Here is a 25,365-nt window from a genome sequence, read left to right on the forward strand (position 1 = left end):
AATATTAGATATATCTAACAGCAAGTAACACTCCGCTGTGGCAGCCGAATGTTAGATTTATCTAATGCAGTATACGTACACTCATTGGGTGTGCTAAGTTTGATCTTCAGGTTGAAACCACAAGAGACCCATGCAAGATCAAGTCAGTGGTTCATTCATTTGCTCAGAACAATGAAATCGTTTATTATGGTACTGGTTTTGATATTATTTATGTTTAGATATGACTGTTTATAACAGGTCAGTCAAATAGAGCACAGCTTTGTTTTGAGGAGTGAGAAGTAAATATTCACCTGAGCATGCAGATTAGTGCTACATGGGCTTGCAAGGAAATGGGTCATTTTCAAGGGTTTGTTTTCAGTAGTGAATTATCAGTCAGAAAGTCAGTGTCAGAATGTCAATTATTTATTTATAAAACATTTTTATTTTGTGTCTCGGTAGAGGTATAAAGTCACTGAAAACAACACTGCACATATGGGCTTTGTGGATAAATCTGACAGGAGGATATGGAAATAGGCAAAGAAATTGTTTTTCCACCTTCTAGACATGACTATTCTCAATGACTATTTACTGCACAAGTCATGTTGTGGAAAAATGACACATAAATTCTGCGAAATCCTAGTGCAAGATTTGATTGTACAGTTGCATGAGGCGAATATCACGGTCAGTGATGTTTCTTGGGGGGGGGCAAGTTCATCTGGGGCCCAACTGAGTCGCCTAGAGGTGAAACATTCGCAACACTGGCTATCCAAAGGGGAACAAAGACATTGTCGTGTGTTCGCTAAATAAGAAAACCAGGAGCACCCTCTTCCATTGTAAAAAGTACGATGTGTCGAGGACTGCTTCGACCAGTGGCACACGCATGTCATAGTGTGGGCATTGAATGGAGTTATCATAGACCGTGAAGTGACGCAGTTCATACTCACGTACAGCCTGAACAAAGGATTATTGTATATAGTGTGATTATTTTTTACAAAATCAACATGTCTGAAGTTTCGAGAAAAAACTATGGGTAAGTCCTTCGGAATTTCATAATATTGTCGCATGTAGGAGGGTATACGTGACGAAATGACGGATGGCTTCTTGTCACTTTCCTTCTGCTTCTGCCCTCTGTGGGTGACGGCCTCTCATTTTAGGCACCCATCCTGATTCTGGGGCCGTTCCTTCAACTGGCGGCGGCACTCCATGGCCAGTTTTCAGTCTCTAGCCATTTCTTCTTTGATTCTCTTACTGGCATCACTGTGGCATCTTTTAAGGGGACATCTTCTTTTTGTGTCACCTCAGGTTTCTTGTCCATTGAGGTCGCCTTTTCTTCTTGCAGCCAAGCCATCATCTTCACATGGTTGGCTCTAATTTCCTCTCGCAGTTGTACTTGGCCGAGTCGGCCGAGTCCTCTTGGTCGGCCTTCCTGTCTTCTTGGTCGCTATCCCTATTGGCCTCCATTCTGCCTATCTTGGTTCCATGAGTTTTCAGTTCTTCTTGCATGGACTTCATGAGTTCCAATAATTGTTCCATTTTCACAGGACAACCCTGTAAATACATACCTCAGTCTTCAATCAGATAATCGCTTCAGTCAATGAACTCCAACCAAATTGTGGCGTGTTTAAGTTTGTAACCACTGCTGAAGAATCCAATACTATCCGAGCTGCCAACTTCTGACACCAAATATGTCACGTGTAGGAGGGCACACATGACTAAATGATGGGTTCTAGTTCAGATGATTGGATTTATTTACAACTTGGTTACACGCACTCTTTTAATTACAATCAAATACAGCACTATCGCTGATATACTCAATCTCCAGTTCACCGTTGCTCACTCACTAGGATTCTCTGTCTTCCACTAGTCATCTCCAAGCAACGAATCTCCACACAGAAACTGTCACTTCAAATCACTCCAAATATTACACATCACATGTTCAGTTCTTCTTCTTCTTCCCACAGCTGCTTCACATTCGCTCCGAGAACTGACTGACTGACTGACTTCTGTTCTGCTGAATACTGACTAACACTGTCTTCGGCGGCTGCTACATTTCAACTGAACTTCTTAGTCAAGTCAAAGTCAAAGTCACATTGTGACTCGTGGTTGGTCAGTCTGTCTGTCTTTGTGTCGAGCCACAGCTGGGGCTCATGACCAGATGTTTCTTTTTAGATGAAAGTTACTGTCCTGTCCATGTGGGGCACCCTCTCTGACAAGAAGTCGGGTCTGCTGTTTGTCAGTCATAGTCAAAAGTATTAGTCCACTGTCACTATGTACGCTTATTTACAATCGAGTCCTAATATCTAGTATGTATAATATATACAAGGCCTCTGTCAGTCTAGGTTCAGTACAGCAGACTATGCCCTATTTCTAGTAGTATTCGCTACCATGGCAGTCTATTCACTTGAACAGTCGTATGCCTGACCGCCACCAAGTTTAAGTCTCTTATACATTCTGTGTCGGGCTTCGCCTTGTCCAATGTTGCAAACATTATCATTATCATGATTTTGTATGACTTCTGCTTGCTGCCCGCATAATTTTGTTATATAGGCATATACGTACAGGATTTTGAATGCCATGTGCAAATCGTGGACCGGTGTGTGCCTTGAAAATTGTCAATGGTGCGGAGAACCTTGTTTTGCAGGCACTGCAATTTCACTAGATGGATGTCTGCCGCAAACTCCCAGGTGGGACTAGCATAAGTCATTACAGATCTAATAAGAGCGTTGTGGAGGGTCAGTTTGATGTTAGCGCTCAATCGCTCACTTTTGAATAGGGAATATACTCTAATGAATGTTCATTTCCACTGTTGCCTAACTTGGCAACTGGCCGTTTGTCAAGAGTTTGTCTTCGTAGTAACTCATTCCACATCCCGTTGCCCAACAAGAGTTTGACATGTCACAATATATGTAATAAAGATGATATTTTGAATTTCATGACAAAATAATCACAGTATATTTTCATTTGTAAAAATTGCTCTTTTGTGTATATGTAGAAAATTTTATTGTTTTTCAGGCTGTTTTTAGTTCTTATTTCTATAATGCATAGAACAGAAAATATGTATTTTTTTTCTGAAAGTTTGCAACTTTAAATGCAACTTTAAAGACTTAGGGACAACAATGGAGCAGCCACCGCAGCCTTTCGGCAATTTAAAAATCCATACTTTAAAGGTTGAACTCTACTTCAGCAGTCATACAACAATTGCAGATGGTGGCCACAACTGTTAGACGTAAAATGTGCCTTCTATTTAAAATAATGTGTAAATTAAGAAACACTAAGAACGTACTACCAAAATTCATACCTGAAGGATGTATATGGAGAAACTGATTCCTAGATCTATATTGTCCAATTTCAGAAAGCTGTTGAACTTATTATTGAGATCAGACGACACAGACATGTCGGTAAACATCCGGTGTAGTTTATTAGTGAATTCATATCCACATGCTTGCTAAACAGAACAAACATAAAAATGTTTTAAAAGTAGGAACTTCTCTAATGCAAATACTTACTAATAAGTACAATACACTTTCTTTGACATTCAGTTGTTTACTACAGATTGTTTCACTGACTGCAATGTTGAAAACAATACCTATTAGAGCTTTAAGAAATTACTGTACAATGACAACTTCATATTGCAGTTTTCAAATATATATGTTTATACTTTACAGGATTAACTGCCTTGCTGTTGAACTACCTGCAGCTCCTGGACATTCCACAAAAAGTACCTGAATTATCTGAAGATTGGAAAGTGGAGAACTATCCAGGGAATTTTTAAAAGAAGAAAATGTTCAGCAATATACATTATGCATGTAATATCCTTTACATCTACATAATCATCAACTTGTTATATCTATTACCAAAACATAACCTGTATCAGTAGCATGTGGTGTGTAAACAGATGGCTTTCTGCTAGTAACTAAAACCTCACTGTTATCATCATCACTACTCACTACTGACTGTTTCTTAACAGTTTATCTTCTGTTAACATTCTAAAACATTCTTGCTGATACTATTATCATTAATTACTACTGGCTAATTATCAACATAACCACCATTATTTTCATCCAGATCAAAATCACTGCCTGCAAATAATCCATAATCAGTTCAATGAAAGCAAGAGGAAAACACCCCATAGACAGAATATACTAAAACTTGTACAAATTCATGTGCTTCTAGAGTAGCTCAGTTGAGAGAACAAAGCTAATACAAACCTCACACGTACAAGGATGAAATTTTGTAATGATGGTCTCAATAGAGCAGTTGAGAAGGAAGCATTTATATGTGGAAAGTCTGTACAATGAGAAGTCTACCAAAACTAATAATAAGTACTTTATTTAAAGATGTGTGTTAATGTACTAATCAAGCATACCTTAAGTCGATTTATCATGGCCTCCTCTGCATCCATGGATTGACTCTGAGAGTGTATCAGTCTCTTGGCTAACATACGGGCATAAAACTTCTGGAATATATCTTTATCATCAATATATTTGAAGATAGTTATACTTTGAGCTAGTTTTTCATCTATTTCACTTTCAGAGATACCTTTCGAAGATTTCTTCAGTAACGAATCACAGTATTTGGCAAGCTGTAAGAAGTATGTATATAAGTTATATGAAGCTTCAGTCTCATTATCTCATAAATAAAGTTCCTTCTTTCACTTGTCCTTATTGCTGTCTGTGTTCATGTGTTTCCATCTACTTTCTATACCCATATTTTATTTCTCTGTGTTCATGTCTTCAAATCTTCCTACATACAGTAAACTCTCAGTCATCTGGCATCCAAGCATCTGAAATTCTAGCCCAGCTGGCAAAAATGTCAACGAAGATTTACCAGTTTTATTAAGTTATTCAGAATTATAAATAAGACAAAAATATGTTCACATGCCATGCATTATTCTCCCAGCTGCAACTTGCAGCACTACCTGTCATCCTCCCTTATAAAGGTGCCATTAATATAGAGGCTAACTGAATCTGTGATCATACTACAGTACACGTATTCCAAATCTTTCACCCACCAAACCACTTCTAGATCAGGAAGCCTTTCAAGCAAGAACTAAAGCAAAAACGTGTTTTTACTTTGAATTGAGTTTCTGCAAGAGTTTTTCTCATGCAACAAGTAGATTCCTGTAACTGGAATACCCCAAGCCCCACACATGCCAAATAATGGGGAGTTTATTGTAACTGACATAGAGATATGACCTGAATGGCACTAAATTTCCAAATATATGGAAATAATGAAAGCATTACAATATTTCCTGGAAGTGGTCTCAGCTTTTAGTGAAGATACTTGCAAAAGACAACACCATTTTTGATTTGGTATGAATTTCCACTTATAAATGTGAGAAATATAAGAGTGCACAAAAGCTAAAACAAATTCTTTAAAAACATCGACGGTTTTGAAACAAACAATAAACTTTATACGTTCATTCAGATATGTTACAGGTATTACATAATATACCAATATCATCTGAGTGGCCAGGATTCAATTCTAGACACTTCAAAGACAAATATTTCTAGAACTGATTTATTCTTTCAACAGTTTGATAGGATTAGAATTGTCCCAAAAAGATGTAAAATTAAGATATCATTTTCCATTTTAGAAATTTTCTCCAACTATCCTGGGCCTAACTCTACATATTAAATGCATCAAGAAATCACTGTGCAGCACCACAGCAATATGTTTAAAAAAACAATAAATAATGTATGGTATGTAGTTACATTTTAAAAGCCTCAAGGTGATCAAAATATACAAAAAATAATCTATTCAAGAACTACATAGGAAAAATCTAAAACTGTTAAATGAAAACAATTGCTAGTCAAACTAAGAACAGCAGTCAAACAAATCCAAGTACAACAATAATCAAAATGCCTTCTACCTTGTTAAGCTGCTTATTTTTAATATAACAAAAACTTAACTCTTTTCAGTCCACCTAACACAACTACCACATAATGATAAACATGCATATATAATTCTCAGAGACATTAACACAAATCACAGAACACAAGTTCTGAGCCATTTTGGAAAGAAATATGCATTAACTTCACATGTATTCTCAACAATTTATATTGTGAACAGTTCTAACTTATGGGATATAACGATGTATAGTCCAATGAGAGATCCTCAAATCTAATGGAATTTATATTGTATTTCACAGAAAGAGTTTTTTTTAATTCATAAAAGCACACAATAATAGAAGATACTAGCACTATAAAAGAAAAATGAGTTTCTATCATATATAATACCCACCATTTCAGGAGACCTGCAGGCCATTTTGGGGTTCGGTCGATGATTAACAACAGAAGCACAGGCCTTGTCAAGGGCACCTATGAAGCTCTGATCTCCATTAAAAACATCCTGAATTAATTCCTTGTACTTCTTGTGAACAGACAACATATTCTCAACAAACTGAATATGGACCTATAATAAAAATAAAAAGTACATTACTGGTACTTCCAAATCCTACAGTATACCTATAAATACCAATGAACTTATGACTATATGAGGGGTGGAACTTTAATAGTGGCAACACTGGTGTAGACGCCATGCAACGGAACCAAATAATGTCACTTTTACCACACGTTAGATACACACCTACCTTACCTCAGAGGAAATGGACTCTCCCTTCCCACATCACGCACATGCGCAGTGATGAAAAGAACAGAGCCTCATGTTGGCTGGCGGTCTAATGTAGTGTTGTCACGATGTTTTCGAAACAGGAACAATGGAGTTGGATAAAGATTGAATGTGCCAGAGGCCGTACAGCACAACAGTGTTATCAAGGTCTTCAAGAGGCTTGCGAGGAATCTGCATCACCTTACAGAACAGTGGCAATGTGGGTAAAAGCCTTCAACAAGGGACGCCAAAATGTGGCAGACATGCGTCGGCCAGGTTGTCCTAGTGTCAGTGAAGAAGAAGGGTATGCTCTTTCCGCGTTACTGGAGAGTGATCGACACCATACGATTCATGAGCTGGCCCAAGAGACAGGATTAGTGCATATGATTAGGCTTCACATTCTGAAGGAACACCTGGGCATGACAAAAATTGCATCATGATGGGTTCCACATGATTTGACAGAAATACAGAAATGGCTACGATACGATGCTGCTCATAACCACCTGGAGCGCTATGAGCGCGAAGGAGAGGGTTTCTTATGCCGTATCATTACTCTGGATGAGACATGGGCCAAATCATATGAGCCACAAATGAATCGCCAATCGAATGAGTGGCGTAATTACGGGTCACCACGAAAATCAAAAGTTCGTCAGAACCAAAGCAATGTGAAAGTTATGGTGATTCTCGTGTACGACTGTGATGGTGTTATCCTATCGCATACCATTCCCCAACAGCAGATCGTCAATGCGCAGTATTACTGTTCATTTTTGGAACACAACCTGTGACCAGCTTTGAGAAAGAAGCAGCGACACTTTCTGCAGAACCCACCCATCATTTTGTAGGACAATGCTCGGCCGTATGCAGCACAAGCCGTGGCTGATTTGTTCGATCAATGGAGCTTGGAAGTGCTGTACCATCCACCATACTCCCCGGACTTAAACTCTTGTGACTTTGACTTGATTCCTAAGATGAGGGAACCACTTCATGGCATTTGCTTCAGAACTGTTCCAGAGATTCTTCAGGCAGTAGACTGCTCCATTCAAACTATCAACATAACAGGCGCTGCTAAAGGTATCCTACAACTTCCACATCACTGGCAACAGGTGCAGATTTAGATGACTACAATTTGCTGTGTGATTATTTTTTTCTAATGACTAATACTTGAATCACTGTTGATGCCCATGCACTACAGAATATGTATGGATTAGATGCTAAAAGATGATGCAGCTGAAGGAAAATAAATTATCAAAAAGTGGAAACCACAGTTTTTAATAGAACATCAGATGTTAAATGTGTTGCCAATTTCATTTGGTACATTTAACACCTCAGCAGGAGTAGTTCTTATGTTACAAAAATATCTGTTAGTTATCTTAAAGCATTTACATTTTTACTTACATTATCACCTTTAAGTCCTCTTACAGTCTCCAGTCCTTGTGCCTTTATGTGTTCAAGAAGCTCTACTATCAGTACACCAATGCCATCTTTCACTGATCGGAGCAGTGGGTACATATTGGACAGATCTTTGCATCTCTCCTCTCGCACCATTGCCTTACACTCACCATGTAGGAAAGCCAAATGATCTGCCACCATATGTTGTTCACAGCGAGCTTTTACTTTATCAAATGAACTAAAATGAGGAAAAGAGAATGAGATTTAAAGTAGCAATGCCAAGTGTACTCATTTATCTGCCAGGGAAAATTCAAATTTGGAAGAGGACACAGTAGTGAAAACTAATTTTCTACTAAAAATGATGATGTAAATCACCAAATTTAAAACAAACTCCGTGGTTTCAGTCCACAGGCAAACTATACCGACCAAGCGACTGCCACTTGTTGACGAAGTTAGTGCCAACTTTAGAGGATAGAAGATGTCACGTTGTCAGCGCAACGAATCCCCAAGGCCGTTAATTTTGGTTTCTAGATTGGTGACGCTATTTCCTTGAAACAGCTCCTCAATTATCCTCATGAGGCTGAGTGGACCCTGTTCCAGACCCACCACCATTCAGAAAATCTGGTAGGGCCAGGGATCAAGCCCGGACCTCTGGATCTGTAGCCAGGAATTCTGACCACTATGCCACAGAGGCAGTCAAATCACAAAATATGTGTATCAGAATTTCAGACAATGTTACAAATACATATATGAAAATGAAATTTCTTGAACGCTATTCTTAAACATTTCAGCACAGCAACACTTCAGGTGTTAGCAAGGCCCACATTCATTCATTCATTCATACGTACATACATACATACATACATACATCACATCAAAAAGCACTTTGCTCAAAATGTGTGATTATTAGATAATATAATGAACATATGAATACCTCTTTCAACATTTAATCATGCTTTTAATCATTGTCACACTACATATTCTACTACTACTTTCAGAAAACAATGCACTTCTCTCACTGAACTTCCGTCTGCTTATACAGTCAGATATTTTTTTAACATTGTGAATGTGGGATGAATTCAACACCAGACAATATTTACTAGCTACTGTAAACTGTTGTACTCTATGTAACTCTTTTGTGTTCCATGTTATCCACCTGATGGTGGTTTTTGTAGCACTTAAACTTGTAACAGAGTAATATTAATACTTTGTTTTTGTGTAATATATTGTAATGTGGATGCAATGCTCGTTAAACACCCCCTCCCCGCGGTGACCTAACAGGGGAAACCGTGGTTGCTATGCAGCAATAAACAACTCTCGGCAGCGTTGCCCAACAACGCCTTTGTAAACACAGTGTCACACAACAGGGGAGCCCGTGCAGCGACTCTTGCTGGGCAATCGGTAAACACGACGTCACACAACACTGAAAGCTATCATCTAACTGTTCTCTGTGTTGTCTGTGCCGAGGCTAAATAAGGAGCAGCAAACACTATTCAGTAGTGAGTGGTTAGTAACCAGACAGTTAAAATGTAGCAGCTGCTAAAGTCAGTTGCAGTCTACCATTCGTGGGAGGAAGTAATTGTGATACTGCTGATGGCAGTGTGTAACTGTGAGTTGTATACATGTACGAGCAAATGTGAAATAAATTCACTATATTCAATATGGCGTAAAGTTATTTGCCACGTTATATATCCAAAAAGTGACAAATTGGTGTCAGAATTGCTTTATGAACTTGAACACGCCACAAGTTACGAGTGTTACACTGCCACAAGATGAAAATTGAAGAAATATTGGAATGCCTGCTGGCCGCCCAAGAAGATTTCATGGCAAAATTAGACACCGAATCGAAAGCCTGGCGAGAAGAGATGGCCGCAGAAACAAGAACTATCCAAGCAGAGATGAAAGCCATTGAAGCGAGCACAGCCGCCATGCAAGAGAAGAGGTTGAAAGCCAATATGAATGCCTGGCAGGAAGAGACAACAGCCTGCCCAGATGAAATGGAGGCAAATCTAGAGAAGCTGGAGACAGACACAAGGAAAAAAAAAAAAAGAGGATATCGTGGAACGACAGAAGATTCCTAACGAAGAAACAGAGACAATGTCCTGCCAATAGATGGAGGCACGGCTAGAAGAAGAGCCGACCTCAGTGAACAGGAAACCTGAGGTGGCCCAACAACGAATGGTACCCACAGAAGACGCCACAGTTATCCCAGTCGGAGAACCAAAGAAGAAAAGGCGGAAGGACCAATAACTGGCTGCGGAGTGTCACCGCCAGATGAATGAACGGGCCCAGTGTCAGGATGGGTGCCGAATAAGAGGACTTGCTGTCGCCAGCAGAGGACAACCCACCATGCGAAAGTGGCACGGCAGACAAAGTAAACCAGCAGAAAGATTTCCGGTCGTCCAAGAATCGCCTGAAGCAAGAGAAGCATTGGTAGGAGAAATTGTATCAGGACCAAGAATGAGGAAAGAATCCAGAGACTCAGAGAAAGAGTGCGGATTCTCCACAAAGGAAGAAGAGGAATAAAGAACATAGGCGGCAGACAGCCACTATGCCAGAAGAAAAAGGTGCCAACCAAGAACGCCATTAGAGGGTGCAGATCAGGACAGCGATCGCGCCTAGGAGGGAGAAGAACTCGTAAGAAGACCCCCTACAAGACTGTCAATGTGAAGATCATGAAGCGAATTACCAGCTTTACTGCTGGGTTGCTACCCATCAAAAACTGGAGACTATGGAGGGGTCAACCCCCTCCAAAAACGAAAAAGAAGCAGAGCACAGAAGAGGATCCGGTAATGTAGAAACACCGGCCTCCCTGGTATGAATGAGGACAGATTAAATGTGAGGAGTGCATGTGATACAACTGGATCTTCTGGCACGTTAGCAGGAAACCGCTCGAGACAAGCTGGTCTTAGAGAAGGAGTGGATGTAGCGGTTGGAGAGCACAGCAACGGGAAGAAAAAGGAACAGGGATGTACCGTTTGGCTGTTCGGGACGAACAACCTTTAGGAGGGAGCAATGTGACGTGGATGACTCAATGCTCATTAAACACCCCCTCCACCACAGTGACGTAACAGGGGAAACCGCGGTTGCTATGCAGCAATAAACAACTCTCAGCAGTGTTGCCCAACAACGCCTTTGTAAACATGGCGTCATACAACAGGGGAGCCCGTGCAGTGACTGTTGCTAGGCAATCGGTAAACACAACATCACACAACACTGAAAGCCATCATGTAACTGTTTTCTCTGTTGTCCATGCCGAGGCTAAATAAGGCGCAGCGAACACTGTTTAGTAGAGAGTAGTTAGTAACTAGACAGTTAGAATGTAGCAGCTGCTAAAGTCAGTTGCAGTCTAGCATTCGCGGGAGGAAGTAATTGTGATACTGCAGATGGCAGTAATTGTGTAATTGTGAGTTGTATACGTGTACGAGCAAATGTGGAATAAATTCACTATATTCAATACGGCGTAAAATTATCTGTCGCATTATACACCCAACACGTGACAATATATATACAGAGTGCCCCAGGAGGAATGTGCCAGACTTCGGGAGGGTGTTCCTTATGTTAAAGTATGCCGATATAACTCCAAAACACCTGTGTCCAAAGGTGAACGGTTACGGAGATAATGGCCAGAGAAGTGTGAAACTTTGACAGGTGTTACACACTTGTTGATTACCAAATACATATTAAAACTGCCAGGAATATGTCATTTCTGTAATGTTAATAATGTACGTAACATCAAACTAACTTGTGAGTGACATGAAGCCATTAAATTGAACTACAAATAAATGTGCACGCCATGTCATAGTTGTCGTTAGGGTTCCAAGCACTATACATGACACATGAATTGCAAGCACTGACATAACATGGCTGACTGCACATTCTGGTATGTGAGTGTGTGCGGCTAGTGAGAGCCGTTATCACCACACTCAAGGACAAACATCAATAAAACTTGTCAGCTGACAGGGACAGTGCGTGGACCCACCAGAAGACCACACTTTTCTCAGGCCATTATCTCCATAACCATTCAACTTTGGACAAAGGTGTTTTGGGTTATATCAGCATACTTTAACATAAGGAACACCCTCCCAAAGTCTGGCACATTCCTCCTTGGACACCCTGTATATATACACTCTGAAACACTGTATGAATCAAAACAAACATCAATGTCTCTTTTAAAAACACTACATAAAATTAAAATGTTATACTGAATTTAAAAATGAAGTACCTAGAATGTAGAAACTTGTTGCTCCGAAGTGTCTCTTCTTCTAGTCGTTGGATAACTCGTTCCATGTACTGACTTACATCACACTCCTGTAGCAATTTACTTGCTTCTCGCTTGTAGTACTCACCACTTGCCTGTAGAAAAGGTGCCTCAAATATTTCCTGATACAGCTACAAAAATAAGAACAGTAATGTAATTAATAGCAATGAATATGGTTAAAATTATAATATATTAAAATGCTAAATCAACAAATGCATGACATACTTCACTTTAGAAGTATACTGAACATTAACAAACACAATTGAAGTTCTGAGGTGTTCTATTTTCATGACCACAAAATATAATAAAACAAAATCTAAACTGAGGAAACACACTTTGCATTTAAATTGGGAGTTCCACATGTGTGCTTCTTGTTATCCATCACACATCGAAGATGAGATCATTTTGATCTTTCTCTCTTTCTGAGATTTCCATAATGGGAACTATTTACATTGATATGCTTAATTTTTCAACAAGTGAAAAAAAAAAGGATGGTGAATTTCCCCCTTTTAGCAGCTGTTCAAACTACTCTAAATCAAAAGTTTCCAGACTGCAGAATGGGAAGAGGTATCCCAGTTTTACTAGTCCATTAATTTAACATCATGGCATCCTTGTAATTATAGCCAATGCTGATACATTAAAACACAGGTTTCTGATGGTTACTGAATCCAGAACTGTCTGTCATCTCAGCATCTGCAGCCTTACAAAAGGTGCACATACTGAACTTCACTAACACACATTTTAGATCCATGCAATCATTTTTGTTTTTCATAAATCATGCATCATGTTTATAAATATATACCAACTTGGAAGCACTGCACATATGAATGAGCAGCTACCCATGTGCTTCAAAAGTGGTAACCAAAATCTAAAACTTACCTCTAGTTTTCCTTTCCTTTTGTAATCCTCAACGCTAACAAATGAGTTGATTACTCCTTGAACAATATCAGTAATGTTCGGGCTTGCTTCGCCTAGACGATCATAATGGATTCCTTCAAGGAGTAAATTAACTAAGTTCTCCTTCAATGGTTCCACCATGTTCTTCTTCCAGATTTCTAGTCCTACATTAGGAACAACAATGTGAAATAATCATGAACCTTCCAAAATACTTGGACAATCAACTATAATTAGGTATTCAAGGGTGCATATCATAAAATAATAGATAAGGGATAAAGATAATACAAAAGATAAGAAAGGAAATGTATTCCTACCATTATTATTCAATTCAATTCAATTCTTTATTATTTATGTACTGAGCCAACAGCTGCAAGGCCAATTACAGACTTAGCACGGTGTAGATAGAAGTAGTTACATACTGGACAAACACATGATTAAGTTAAAGAAGAATTAAATGTAAATATTGGAGGAAAACAAATTAATGCATATAATTAAACAAATAAAATAATAATAATGTCAACATATAGGGAGGCATGCATGACGAAATGACGGGTGGTAGCTCAGATGATTGGATTTATTAACAGCTTCGTTACATGCACTCTTTCAATTACACTCAGATACAGTGCTATCACTGATTCACATACACCTCACAATCCACTGTTGCACGAACACACTAGTCCTTTCTGGATATTGAATCTCAACGCAGAAATTAGCGCTTCAAATCACTCCAAATACTGCACATGAGATCTTCCTTTTACACTCCCAGTATCAATGTGCCATCACACACATAAAGTCTTCTAAATCACACATGACATCCTCACAGGCAACCTTCTCTATACCATATACCACATCATTTATCCGGGTGACTACCTCTGCCCCCCTTTCTTGAAGAGTGCTTGTCCCATGCAGCTCCATGGTAATCATCCTCTCACATTCTCTCTCTCATTCAGTCTCACTGGGGAGGCTGGGGCTCCTCCTCTGTTTCATGGTTCTTTTTCATTTTGGAGGGGGTTGAGCCCTCCACAAGGTCCAATTCTTGATTTCCCACAACCAAACAGTATATCTGACCATTCACTTGGCGATCTACAGTCTCGTAGTTTTCGTGAAATTCATGCCAAATTTCCGCTTATACCAGTTGTCATTTGTTGTATGTGTGACCCGACAAATAACTTCAAGCAGGTCTTGGATTTGGCAAATGTTTATTAGGCACTCGCTTTTACACTTACACAATTCACAGTGTCCCTATTATTGTCACCTATAATGTCCTCTAGACTCTTCATCATCACAATTTTCGTTGCTCTCAGTCAAGTGTTCTTGGCGACTGCTACACTTCAACTAACTCATCTGGTGCACTGATCCTCCTTACATAGGCCTCTCACGGACCACAAAGAAAACAGCCTATATTATTGGAACGTGTTTATCAACCGATTGCATAGTAACAGTCGTGGCATGGACTCCATAGAAAACACTGCATTCCCATTGTTAACTTGCATGTATTTGGTCATGAGGTGTTTCACAGTCAGTTACCTAGCAACACTGTGTCCATCCACGTTACATTATCATTTTCACAAATCTAAGGGCCGCGCCATACCTCAAGCAGTTAGTAGCTGGCTTCCCACCGCGGCAGCCCGGGTTCAATCCCGGGTCTGGACAAGTTGGATTTGTGGTGGACAAAGTGGCGCTGTTTTCTCCGAGCACTTCGGTTTCCCCTGCCAGTCTTCATTCCACCAATTGCTCCACAATCACCCTCACCTATCATCTGGGACTGGTACAATAAGCCAGAAGTGGCTGCACTACAAGGGACTTAGTCCCACCCCACTAGTAATAAAAAAAAATAGAAAAATTACAAATCTAAGTTGCTTTGACAATTGAGAAATGAAAAGTATAGATATTCAGAGAGAATAATAATAATTCAGTTTAACTGTTGTTTATGTTCATGCAAATAATAATACTAACAATTTTTTTTATTGCTAGTGGGGTGAGACTAAGTCCCTTGTACTGCGGCCAATTCTGCCCTATTGTACCAGCCCCAGATGATAGGTGAGGGTGATAGTAGAGCAATTGGTGGAATGAAGATTAGCAGGGAAAACCAAAGTACTCGGAGAAAACCTGCACCAGCACCACTTTGTCCACCACAAATCCCACTTCACCAGAACCGGGATCGAACCCGGGCCACAGCAGTGGAAAGCCAGCAACTAACCACTTGAGCTATGGCGCGGCCTATAGTAACAATTATACCACATTTAAAAATCGTTTGAAGGGAACATTCCTAGCTCCAAATACGTTAATATTTATGCAGAGAACATTAGCAGCTGCTGCACATCTAGCAGAGGGACAATTTTTACATGAAGAGCAGACACTGAACAATGAAAAGTCTCTGATATACTGAGCAGGAACTTTGAGAACAACAATTTCCAGAACAGAAGGGCAGAATTTCAAACGAAAGTAAACTTGAGTAAGAAAAAGAGCTTTAAGAAGATGTCTCCTAATATGTAGAGTATGCAATTTTAACCCCTCCAAAGTAAGGGAATAACAATAGTGGACCTGAGGATAGAAACGATTAAAACAAAGCGCCACAAACCTCTGCTGAATGCATTCCAGCTTGTTGGCATCAGTTAACACAATTTAATTCCAGACTACGGACGCATATTCAAGTTTGGATCTAACTCATACAGTGTACGACCTGAGCATACAGTCTAGAGATGAGAAATTGAAAGCAATGCCACAAACTAGACCCAACATTTTAACACAGTGAGAGAAAATATAATTGACATGGTCATGGAAATAAAGTTTAGCATTAATAAACACTCCCAGGTCTCTTATAGAATCGGTCCAGGTTATAGACAATTGACAAAGTTTATAATCATAGATCAGTACATTTGTTTTCCTGGAGAAGGATATAACTTTAGTATTACTGATGTTGAGTTTCATACAGTTAGCAATGCACCAACCTTGTATAGAGTTAATGTCAGACTGAAGTAGATAGCAGTCCTTTGAACTAACAGTTCAGTAAATTTTGATGTCGTCAGCAAAAAGTAGACAGAGTGGGCAACTGCATCACATATGTCATTAACGAACACATTGAAGAGAAGGGGTTCCATGACAGATCCCTGGGAAACACCGGAGAGAACTTCAAAAGGCAAGGAAAGAACACCAGAAACATGGACGTGAGATTTCCGATTGGATAGGTAATTGCAAAACCAGTTTACATAACTACCAGAAAGCCCAACAGCACTAAGATTACGAAGAAGAAGAGAATGTGGGACGTGGTTGAATGCATTGCTCAGATCAAAATAAACTGCATCAGCGTGAGATAAGCTTAGATTAAAGATACATTTAAGAATAGGTAGAAATATATCAGTATAACCCTCAACAATGAATCCAGGAATATCATCGACTCCAACAGATTTAGACGGTCTCAGGCACTTAATGGCTTTGACGACATTAATTAACAAATATACAGTTAAGTAAACAAACTCATTCTGTAATACTTCACCAATCTGTAAGTCTTTTAGAAGCAAGTGATGAAGTTAAAGCAGACAATGTTCCTTCTCCTAAGCATCATACAACGAAGGCATATTGACGGAGGGGAAGAAAAGCTTCAGACATTCTTAACCTTGTTACCAGAGAGTGGTCAGTGAGCAGTCTCGTGCTGTGACCACTTGTCTCTTCAAGGAAAAAGCCCTTATTACCCACTGGGTCTGTGGCTGGATGGTCCCTGGAGTCAAGAAATATAAATTTCTGCCCGTGTAAGGAACAGAACTTAGTCTTCCAGCACATTTCCACTACAACAATTACCTTCAAAGAACAGAGGCCTTAAATAGCTAATATTTGCTCAGCTAGTCAAGAAATTTGTCACCTTTAATGGAACCTGAAGACTCAACACCATCTTTACACGAGCCTGCCACTAACTAATTCCTATCCACAGCCAAATGAATCCAGCCCACAACCCCCACCATACACCTTTCTTTAATAATCATTTCAAATTATCATCCATTTATGCATAGCCACTATAACAGTAACATATAAATCAAAACTGTTTACATGACAAACCTAGTTCTCCAATCTCCATCTGCTCCTGAGTATCAGGTCCAAGGGTGCCATAAATTACTTCTGCATCTGATAATTTCTGCTTCTTAATGTGCTGCTGATTCAGATATCTGGAATAACAATAAACATGGTGCAAAGGCATAATTTAAAAATTGGTGCAATTTGCTATATTAAGTACTGTTGCCAGATATTTCAATTTAATATTTTAACTTCATTTAATTATGAGTAAACTGCATGAACCACATAAAATGTAGATTCTTCATTCCATTATTTTATAGCACCAGATTGACCGTACAAGATATGGATGGAGATAAGGATGGAGAAGGAAGCAATCATGGGCTATTTTAAGGCAATATCCTGACATGTCCATGGAGGAAATGAGAAAACCCATAAAAGCTGGAACCAAGATACAACTTGAACTGGGTACCTACTAAATGTGAGGCTTGACAAGAGCAGTGCTGTACAAACCTATGTGGCTCCTAAGATCTTTGTGACAAAGCCGTGTGTTACTGTACGGCAAAACAACCATAATCATATCAAATGATGCTTATTGATTAGCAATGCTCCTGAATTTTGGAGGTCAAGAGATTAAATATTGCCTAAGAAATGTTATTCTAATACTGTTCTTGGTTTTCTCAACCCCCGATATATTCGTATATCTTAAATATGGCCACAATCTCCTCTATATATTAAGTCCACTTCTGTAATCACACTTGTCATTTCTCATTTAATAATATGACAACAGTTAACAAGGGGTCATCAAACAAGACAACTCATCACGAAATATATTTAAAGATGCAAATAATTTTGAAGTAAGAATCTTATTAACCTATGAAAATGAGAAAGAATGAAATATATATATATATATATACACTTACTTATATATTTTATAGGGCTGCCAACAGATGTGTTAAAAGACTATATACAAATAATTCCTGGTAATATGTTCACATATAGCAATCAGTTATTGCATTTACACCAAGAGTAATTAATATACAGTACCAAATTTCAAATCCCTAGCCAGAATAGTTCATTAGTTATTGCAATAAAACTGAAACCTAAATACAGACAGCCCATGCAGCCACCATATTGCTGTCTTTATATTCTACAAAACAAAATCACCTCAACAAAAATTGCATATTTTGTCAAAGATCTAATACTTTTCATCCTTTCAGGACCTTATATTACATAGTGCTAATGCTACTCACACCATTTAAGTCTGTGACTTGCCTATGTTCTTATTACTAATTGTAGGAAAATAAAAAGCATGATGTTTGGGGGTGGCTTCAAATGTCATAACATTCTTACCAAATTTTATGGAAATCAGCAAACTCCTTCTAAAGTTTACAAGGACACACACAGGAAGGTGGACCTCACGTCTACTTTCCTCCCGTAAAAGAAAGGAGAACAGCCTAATAGTGAACCTATTACAATTAACAGAGAGCGCATTTGAAATTGCTAACTCTTTTTAGGTATTACTGTTCAACAAATTCCTGAATAATGCAACTATTTTTTTTATTGCTAGTGGGGTGGGACTAAGTCCCTTGTACTGCGGCCACTTCTGGCCTATTGTACCAGCCCCAGATGATAGGTGGGGGTTATTGTGGAGCAATAGGTGGAATGAAGATTGGCAGGGGAAACCAAAGTACTCGGAGAAAACCTGCCCCAGTGCCACTTTGTCCACCACAAATCCCACTTGACCAGACCAGGGATCGAACCCAGGCCGCCATAGTGTGAAGCCAGTGACTAACCGCTTGAGCTATGGTGCGGCCCTAATGTAACTATATATAATACTTTACTCTCAATGGGCGAGGCTTCTGAGATCTACATTAACTCTTTCAGAGCTTCCAAGACATTTTATACCATACACTAGTTCCATATATAGTCTGGACAAGATATCTTGCAAAGGTATGAGTTTCACCTAAGTTATGTACATTTAAACTAAAATCATACCCATGGATATGTCATATCAAAATCAACACTAAGACAGAATCTAATGATTGTGCTATCTTTCACAATATTCTGTGGTCTACAAAAAACAGTACACAAAGTGTAAAAGCCAGGCTTCACAATTTTAGTAACCACATGGCAACAACGCAAAACTGTTTTGGTAAACAAGCAAAAGATTAATCTGCCATTCATTACATGAATTGGAACATAACAGCATTACTTTAAATCCCCAATGTCCAATGTTTCTACATGCACCACCAGCTTTAAAATACTAAAACTCTGCATTCTGTCACAAAACATGATTGTGTTTTGTATGGTTCTCATAATAAACAGTGACTCTTTCCCTAAACAGGATTAACTGGTTGATCTTTGTAGCATAGACATAATGTACTTCTTGTGAGGTATGAACTGAATTCTTGTTTTCTAGAAGGAATTCAGTTTTAAATGGATTAACTGCACTACTACCACAGTAAATAAGCAAATAAGTAAGGATTATGGAAAGTACTGTAGACTTGTAAGGGTCATTTTTTTTCTTTCATAACCTTCACTGTCCACTGTCCTATTAGCCAAGATTTGTCTTTCAAATACCTATAACTTTCTCCATACAGAGGGGCTCAAAAGAGATATATACACACTTCAACATACAAAATATCTACTTATATAAGTTACTGATAATCCAAATTTGATACACAAAAAAGAGGATGATTTCAACAAATGTTAAACTAGAACAAGTTTTCAAAGTGCCACCTTTAGCTTGTAGACACTTCTGAGTTCACCAGACTACTGCACAAGCAACCATGGCCAAGGTATCCACAAGAACTGTGGCACACAACATTTCAATTTCTTCCCCTAACATCTCCAGTGTCCAGCACTTTCTGTGATACACCACATCCTTTGGGGACCCCCACAAGTAAAATTTGAGGGAAGTTAAATCAGGTGAGATGGAGGATACTCAACACTATCTCTTCATCCTATCCACTGACTGGTAGGGTTTCACCAAGCTAGCTTCAGACATCTCAGTAGTAGTGTGGTGGTGCACGATCCTGTTGAAAGTAAAATGACTCATTCCCAATAGAGCTGATGCTAGCTATCCCTGTAACAGGCCATGAAGGACAACAGGGTTGTGAGACATCAAGGCTCCCACATTTTCTAGACAATCAGCTCACATATGACAGTCAGGTTGTCAGCCATATGTGCCAGCCACCCTTTACCTCCCAGGAAGAGTCCTAGTTTTCAGATTTGTTTGAGGCTAATTTGACCCCAGGGCCATAGTGCAGTTAGAAGGATTGGGTCAACTGAAAAATCCAACGACCTCATCAGGATTTGAACCCGCAACCTTCCGGCTTGTAGCACAGTGCCTCAATCAACTACACTATTGCATGTTCCCACAGAGCAGATGAATGGCACGTAAAATGGATGTCCAAAGCTTGCTGAGGTACACATGCCAGTAACTGTTCCTTCAAAAATAATGGTCAATTAAACCCCTGCATGACAGTCAACACCAGGTGAGTCCTGGTAATTAATCTCCTTGTCCACATGAAGCTGTGGATTTTCAGGAGTCCAATAGACACAATTATGGCAATTCACTATACCATTAAGCTTAAATGTTGCTTCAACATACCAAACAATTTTGTTCAAGAACTCCTCATCCTCGTGTACCTTGCGTTGAAACCACTCACAAAACTGCACTCTTCAATCAGGATCATCTTTATTCATGGAATAATCTTCATTCCATCAAACTCTCCATAACCATAACCACCCAGGATATATATCATTCGAATCATAATTTTATTATCTTTGTATACTATTATATCATTGTGTTATATATTGTATTATTATTATTATTATTATTATTATTACTTATTGTATTGTAAAGTATTGACTTGTCCTATATCATGTACAATGATCCATGGATATGATATGAAATAAATAAATAAATAAATAAATAAATGTAATAACCTTTGGGTGTAAACTTTCCATTTAGGACACTTTAGAATGCGTTGTACATTTGATTTGCTAATTCCTGTCTCCTGTGCACAATGTTCTGCAGACTTTTGTGCTGATTGTGTAAACTGTTCCAACTCCACAGTAGAAGAGGTGGGACTCATTGTTGCGAAAGGTCTCCCAGATCTTTGCTTTTGTACATCATGCACTGTACCACTGCTCTCAAATCTGTCACAAATGCATGCAACTGCTTATTGAGTTGGTGGTACTGCTGCTAATTCACACCACCACTGTCCTTGCATTTTGCAAACATTTCCATATTTCCAGTACCACTTCAAAATTATCATGTGTTGTTCAAATGACAACTGTTCCATTGCCATTTTCTTTGACAGTCCTGCCATGGGGCACACAGCAGTGTAGTTGATTGAGGCACTATGCGACAAGCCAGAAGGTTGTGGGGTCGATTCCCAATGAGGTCACTGGACTTTTCAATTCACCTAATCCTTCCAGCTGCACTATGGCCGTGTGGTTGACTCGGCCTCTAACAGTAATGAGTACCAGCAATCTTCCTGGGGGTAAAGGGTGGCCAGTGCATACAGCTAAAAACCTCATTGCCTCTGTGAGCCAATTGTCTAGAAAATGTGGCAGCCTCAACATCTCACTATCCTATGGGCCTCCACAGCCTGTTACTGGGATTGCTTTTCCATACCTCTTTGTTTGTTTGTTTTTTTTTTTTTTTTTTTTTTTTTTTTTTTTTTTTTTTTTACCTGTCATTCGATAAGGTGGCTCTGGCATTCAGGTGGCCAGCACCATCTTTTGAGAGGGTATCACACTACACACTGTAAATTACAATTCAGTCCAACTTTGAAAATGTCCAGTAAATTACAATTCAGTCCAACTTTGCAAATGTCCATAGAAAACCTCTATTAAAGTGTATGTACTTTTCTTTTGGCCCCAGTGTATACTATTATAAAAATAAATAGTTTATTCAAGGTCTCATGCATTAGTCTAATTTAAAGATAAAGGTAAAGTTTGTTGATTTGGAATATAATACCTGTAATAATACTATCCTGTCTTTAATTTTCTGGGATTAAAGAACCCTTCATAAGAAACAGGATTCCTAACCACCTATCCTGAAACTTCAAGAGAAGAGGATACTGAAATTTGGAAGAAACTTGTACATATTTTGTCTGTGCAAAACCTTTTGTAGTTTTAGCAGCATTACAGGACAGCATGATTTTGTAAAAATTTCATGAAAAATTTCTGAAGGGCCCTATTTTGGGGCATACTGACCCCCAAATACAGTACTTCAAGCACTGTGATATACCGTTGCTAATTTTACAGATAGGCATGTTATATTTTTAAAAAATATTCCTAAAGAGCAAATCCTTAACCTCAAAGGAATTTTTATATGTAACTCACTTTGCCTACAAATTATCTCCAAAATTGTTTCACTGACATTACAGTATTTATTTTACTGAGGGTTCCCTATGCCCTAAATTTCAATTTCCCTCTTGGAGGATATGGGTTGTATACATTGAAATATAGCAGGTAAATATTTCTTGCAGATGGCATAAACGGATCCTAAGTTATATCACCATTAATGTATGGATTCAGAGATCGAACAAAGTGTGAGAAACAGTCAGTTTGAGCTTAAGACACAGTTTCAAAATGTATATCTCACCATAAGTACTCAATATGCATATCTGTAACAGTCCTTTATCAAAATGCACCTTAGTATTAAGCTGAACTCCAATTATTTTATTATTTAAATTTCTTTATCAATACTGAAATGATATACTATGCCCATCAGAGATAATCCTGGGGCATAATATTAGGATATTCACAGTCCTCAAATATCACAGATTCACTTAAAAGAATAGAATAAAATTGCAAAAACTGTCCTTTTTTTTTTCATTTCATGCATCCTGTTGTGTTTTAATCAGATTTCACTGTCCACCTCCCTTAAAATATGGTGTATTTGATCAATATATTTTCCATGACAGAACCTTGTAGTTTTTCTTCAAAAGCTTCCCTATAACAATACAACCCACTTATACAAGCAACTGATTTTTACATTACAATATTTTATGCAGCAAACTTCCATGTAGCATTATTCAATTTCAATTTATTTCAAATTCAAAAATAGATCCAGATACAGGCTGGGAAACAACCATTGGATATAGAATGAGTCACGGATCAAAAAACAAACATTCTATTCCCACAGGAACAAGTCAAGGCATTCATAATATAAAACAAATAAAAAAGAACATATCAACCATATATACAACAAAACTCCCCCAATTTACAAAAACAACGCAGAACCAAGACATCTTAATCTACTTATATATCAAATTGTTAATATTCAGAATTAACTTGACTTGTCATATATCATGTACAATGATCTACAGTGACGAAATAAATCAATCAATCAATCAATTTTATTATATAGCTCTCAAAGGTTTCAGGCGTCAGTACAAGCTCTTTTTTCATTTTCATTACTCATCTATTATTTCCATAAAATCCAATACTTTAGGATGTAGAAAAGTCATTTTAGATAAATAAGCAGTACAAAGAACTAAGTCAAGACATAAGAATAGAACCAGAATACAATTAATCTTACCGACTAGTATATACAAAAAATTCAACCACAGTATAAAATGGGTGACAACTCAAGAATTCTTTTAATTTTAATTTAAACCGTTTAATATCTTTATATAATTGCTTCAAATTTAGTGGGAGACAATTGAATAGTTTGATGCCCATATAATATGGGCCTTTTTATATAATGATAAACAAGTTGAGGGTTGATGTAGATTTGAATATCTGTCTAGTGTCTCTATTATGTATATCAGATACATAATAATATTGATCTATGCTATCGACCACAAAAGACATAGTGAATAAATATACAAAGATGAAAGAGTAAGAATTTTTAGAGTACTGAATATCGTTTTACATGAGTTTCTATTACCAGCACCAGTTATTAGTCTCACCGTCCTCTTTTGTAAATGAAAGACATTGATGGCATACAAAGAGTTACCCCAAAAAATAATGTCATATCGAATAATAGAGTGAAAATAAGCGTAAATAAACAATCAGCAAAGTTTCCTGATTCACAAATGGTTTTATGACTTGAATTGCATAGCACGCAGAGCTAAGTTTTGGGGTGAGTCAGTCAATATCATCATTTTGACATAATTGTATTAAGATAACAATAATATTCCCACTCAAATATACTCACAGGTAAAGACAATGTAGATATCCAATTCCTGTACTGTATTCAACCCATGCTTGATGGTAACATTTAAGAAGATTAGCTTCTCCATTTGCTCGCACCTTCTCAAGGAGGACTTTCACATGGTTATCAAGAAAGCACTTTGTTTCCTGATATAGTCTATCTGCGAATGGTTCTGGATATGCCACACACATGGCATATATATCACTGAAAACGCAATAACAATTTGAAGAAATATCCAACAACAGGCAATTTTAACTCAATTGCATCTCAAAAGCCTGTGTACCTGAAGTGTGAATTCCATGTTGCTCTAGGAACATTATCAAGTGTTATAACTCCTTTTACAGTTTCTTGAAGACCAACCCACATCTCATTAAAATTCACCCTCCTTGGCCTCAAAGACATTGTACAACTGTAGAAACAATTTTGCACATACACCTATGCAAGGAAATTTCAGAATTACATTAATGCAATACAAATCATACTAAAGTACAACTAGGGACTACCCAAAATGCAAAAAAAGAAATGTCCAATTGTGTTTAGAAACTTCTAAAATTCATTTGTCACTTTTCATCTATAAATAGAAGGAAGTTAACCTTGCAGATCAAAAATGAGAAGTGCAATTCATGGAAAGAAAAACACTGGCAAGTCCAATACTGCATGGAGGACACCTTGTAACCGTATACTTGGCTGATATTTTGGATATATTTTAAATTTAATTCACAGTCGACCTCTTACTGTCCATCGCAATCACAGAATCTAAACCAGTCTAATATTTTCGCAATCACAAAATACAGACCACACAGACTCATAAGTTGAAACGCAAATACCTTTAAAATACACAAATTAAAATGAACACATGCAGTCTGGAAGTAATGGCGATCCTCAGATACTCAAGAGAGTTTAAAGACAAATGTAACCTCTTCGACAGCACGCATAATATTTCAAGTGCACACACCTGGATCACGTATTTCTTATACTGCCATTATATCGTTCGCATCCGTTCGTATATCTTCGCTTGTGCTCGGTATTGCGAAAATGTTATGTC

At 38.2% G+C, this 25,365-nt stretch overlaps 1 protein-coding gene across 3 annotated transcripts in view; it reads right to left on the minus strand.

Moving 5' to 3' along the window:
• Positions 1–25,337, minus strand: part of LOC111868892 (cullin-2) — a 38,205-nt gene extending 12,868 nt beyond the window's left edge. The window contains exons 1-10 of one of the 3 annotated variants that reach the window (XM_023859966.1): positions 25,276–25,337; positions 24,604–24,755; positions 24,324–24,524; positions 17,189–17,295; positions 13,118–13,299; positions 12,203–12,369; positions 7,984–8,215; positions 6,223–6,393; positions 4,346–4,561; positions 3,278–3,424 (exon numbers count right to left, since the gene is read on the minus strand). In XM_023859966.1, coding sequence (XP_023715734.1) covers positions 3,278–3,424; positions 4,346–4,561; positions 6,223–6,393; positions 7,984–8,215; positions 12,203–12,369; positions 13,118–13,299; positions 17,189–17,295; positions 24,324–24,524; positions 24,604–24,722 — 1,542 coding nt within the window. In that variant the 5' untranslated portion in view covers positions 24,723–24,755; positions 25,276–25,337. The other 2 variants (XM_023859965.1, XM_023859964.2) reach the window with 2 other exon arrangements.
• Positions 25,338–25,365: the final 28 nt, after the last annotated feature.

This window comes from Cryptotermes secundus, unplaced genomic scaffold (assembly GCF_002891405.2).
Source record: "Cryptotermes secundus unplaced genomic scaffold, Csec_1.0 scaffold685, whole genome shotgun sequence".
NCBI lineage: Eukaryota > Metazoa > Arthropoda > Insecta > Blattodea > Kalotermitidae > Cryptotermes > Cryptotermes secundus.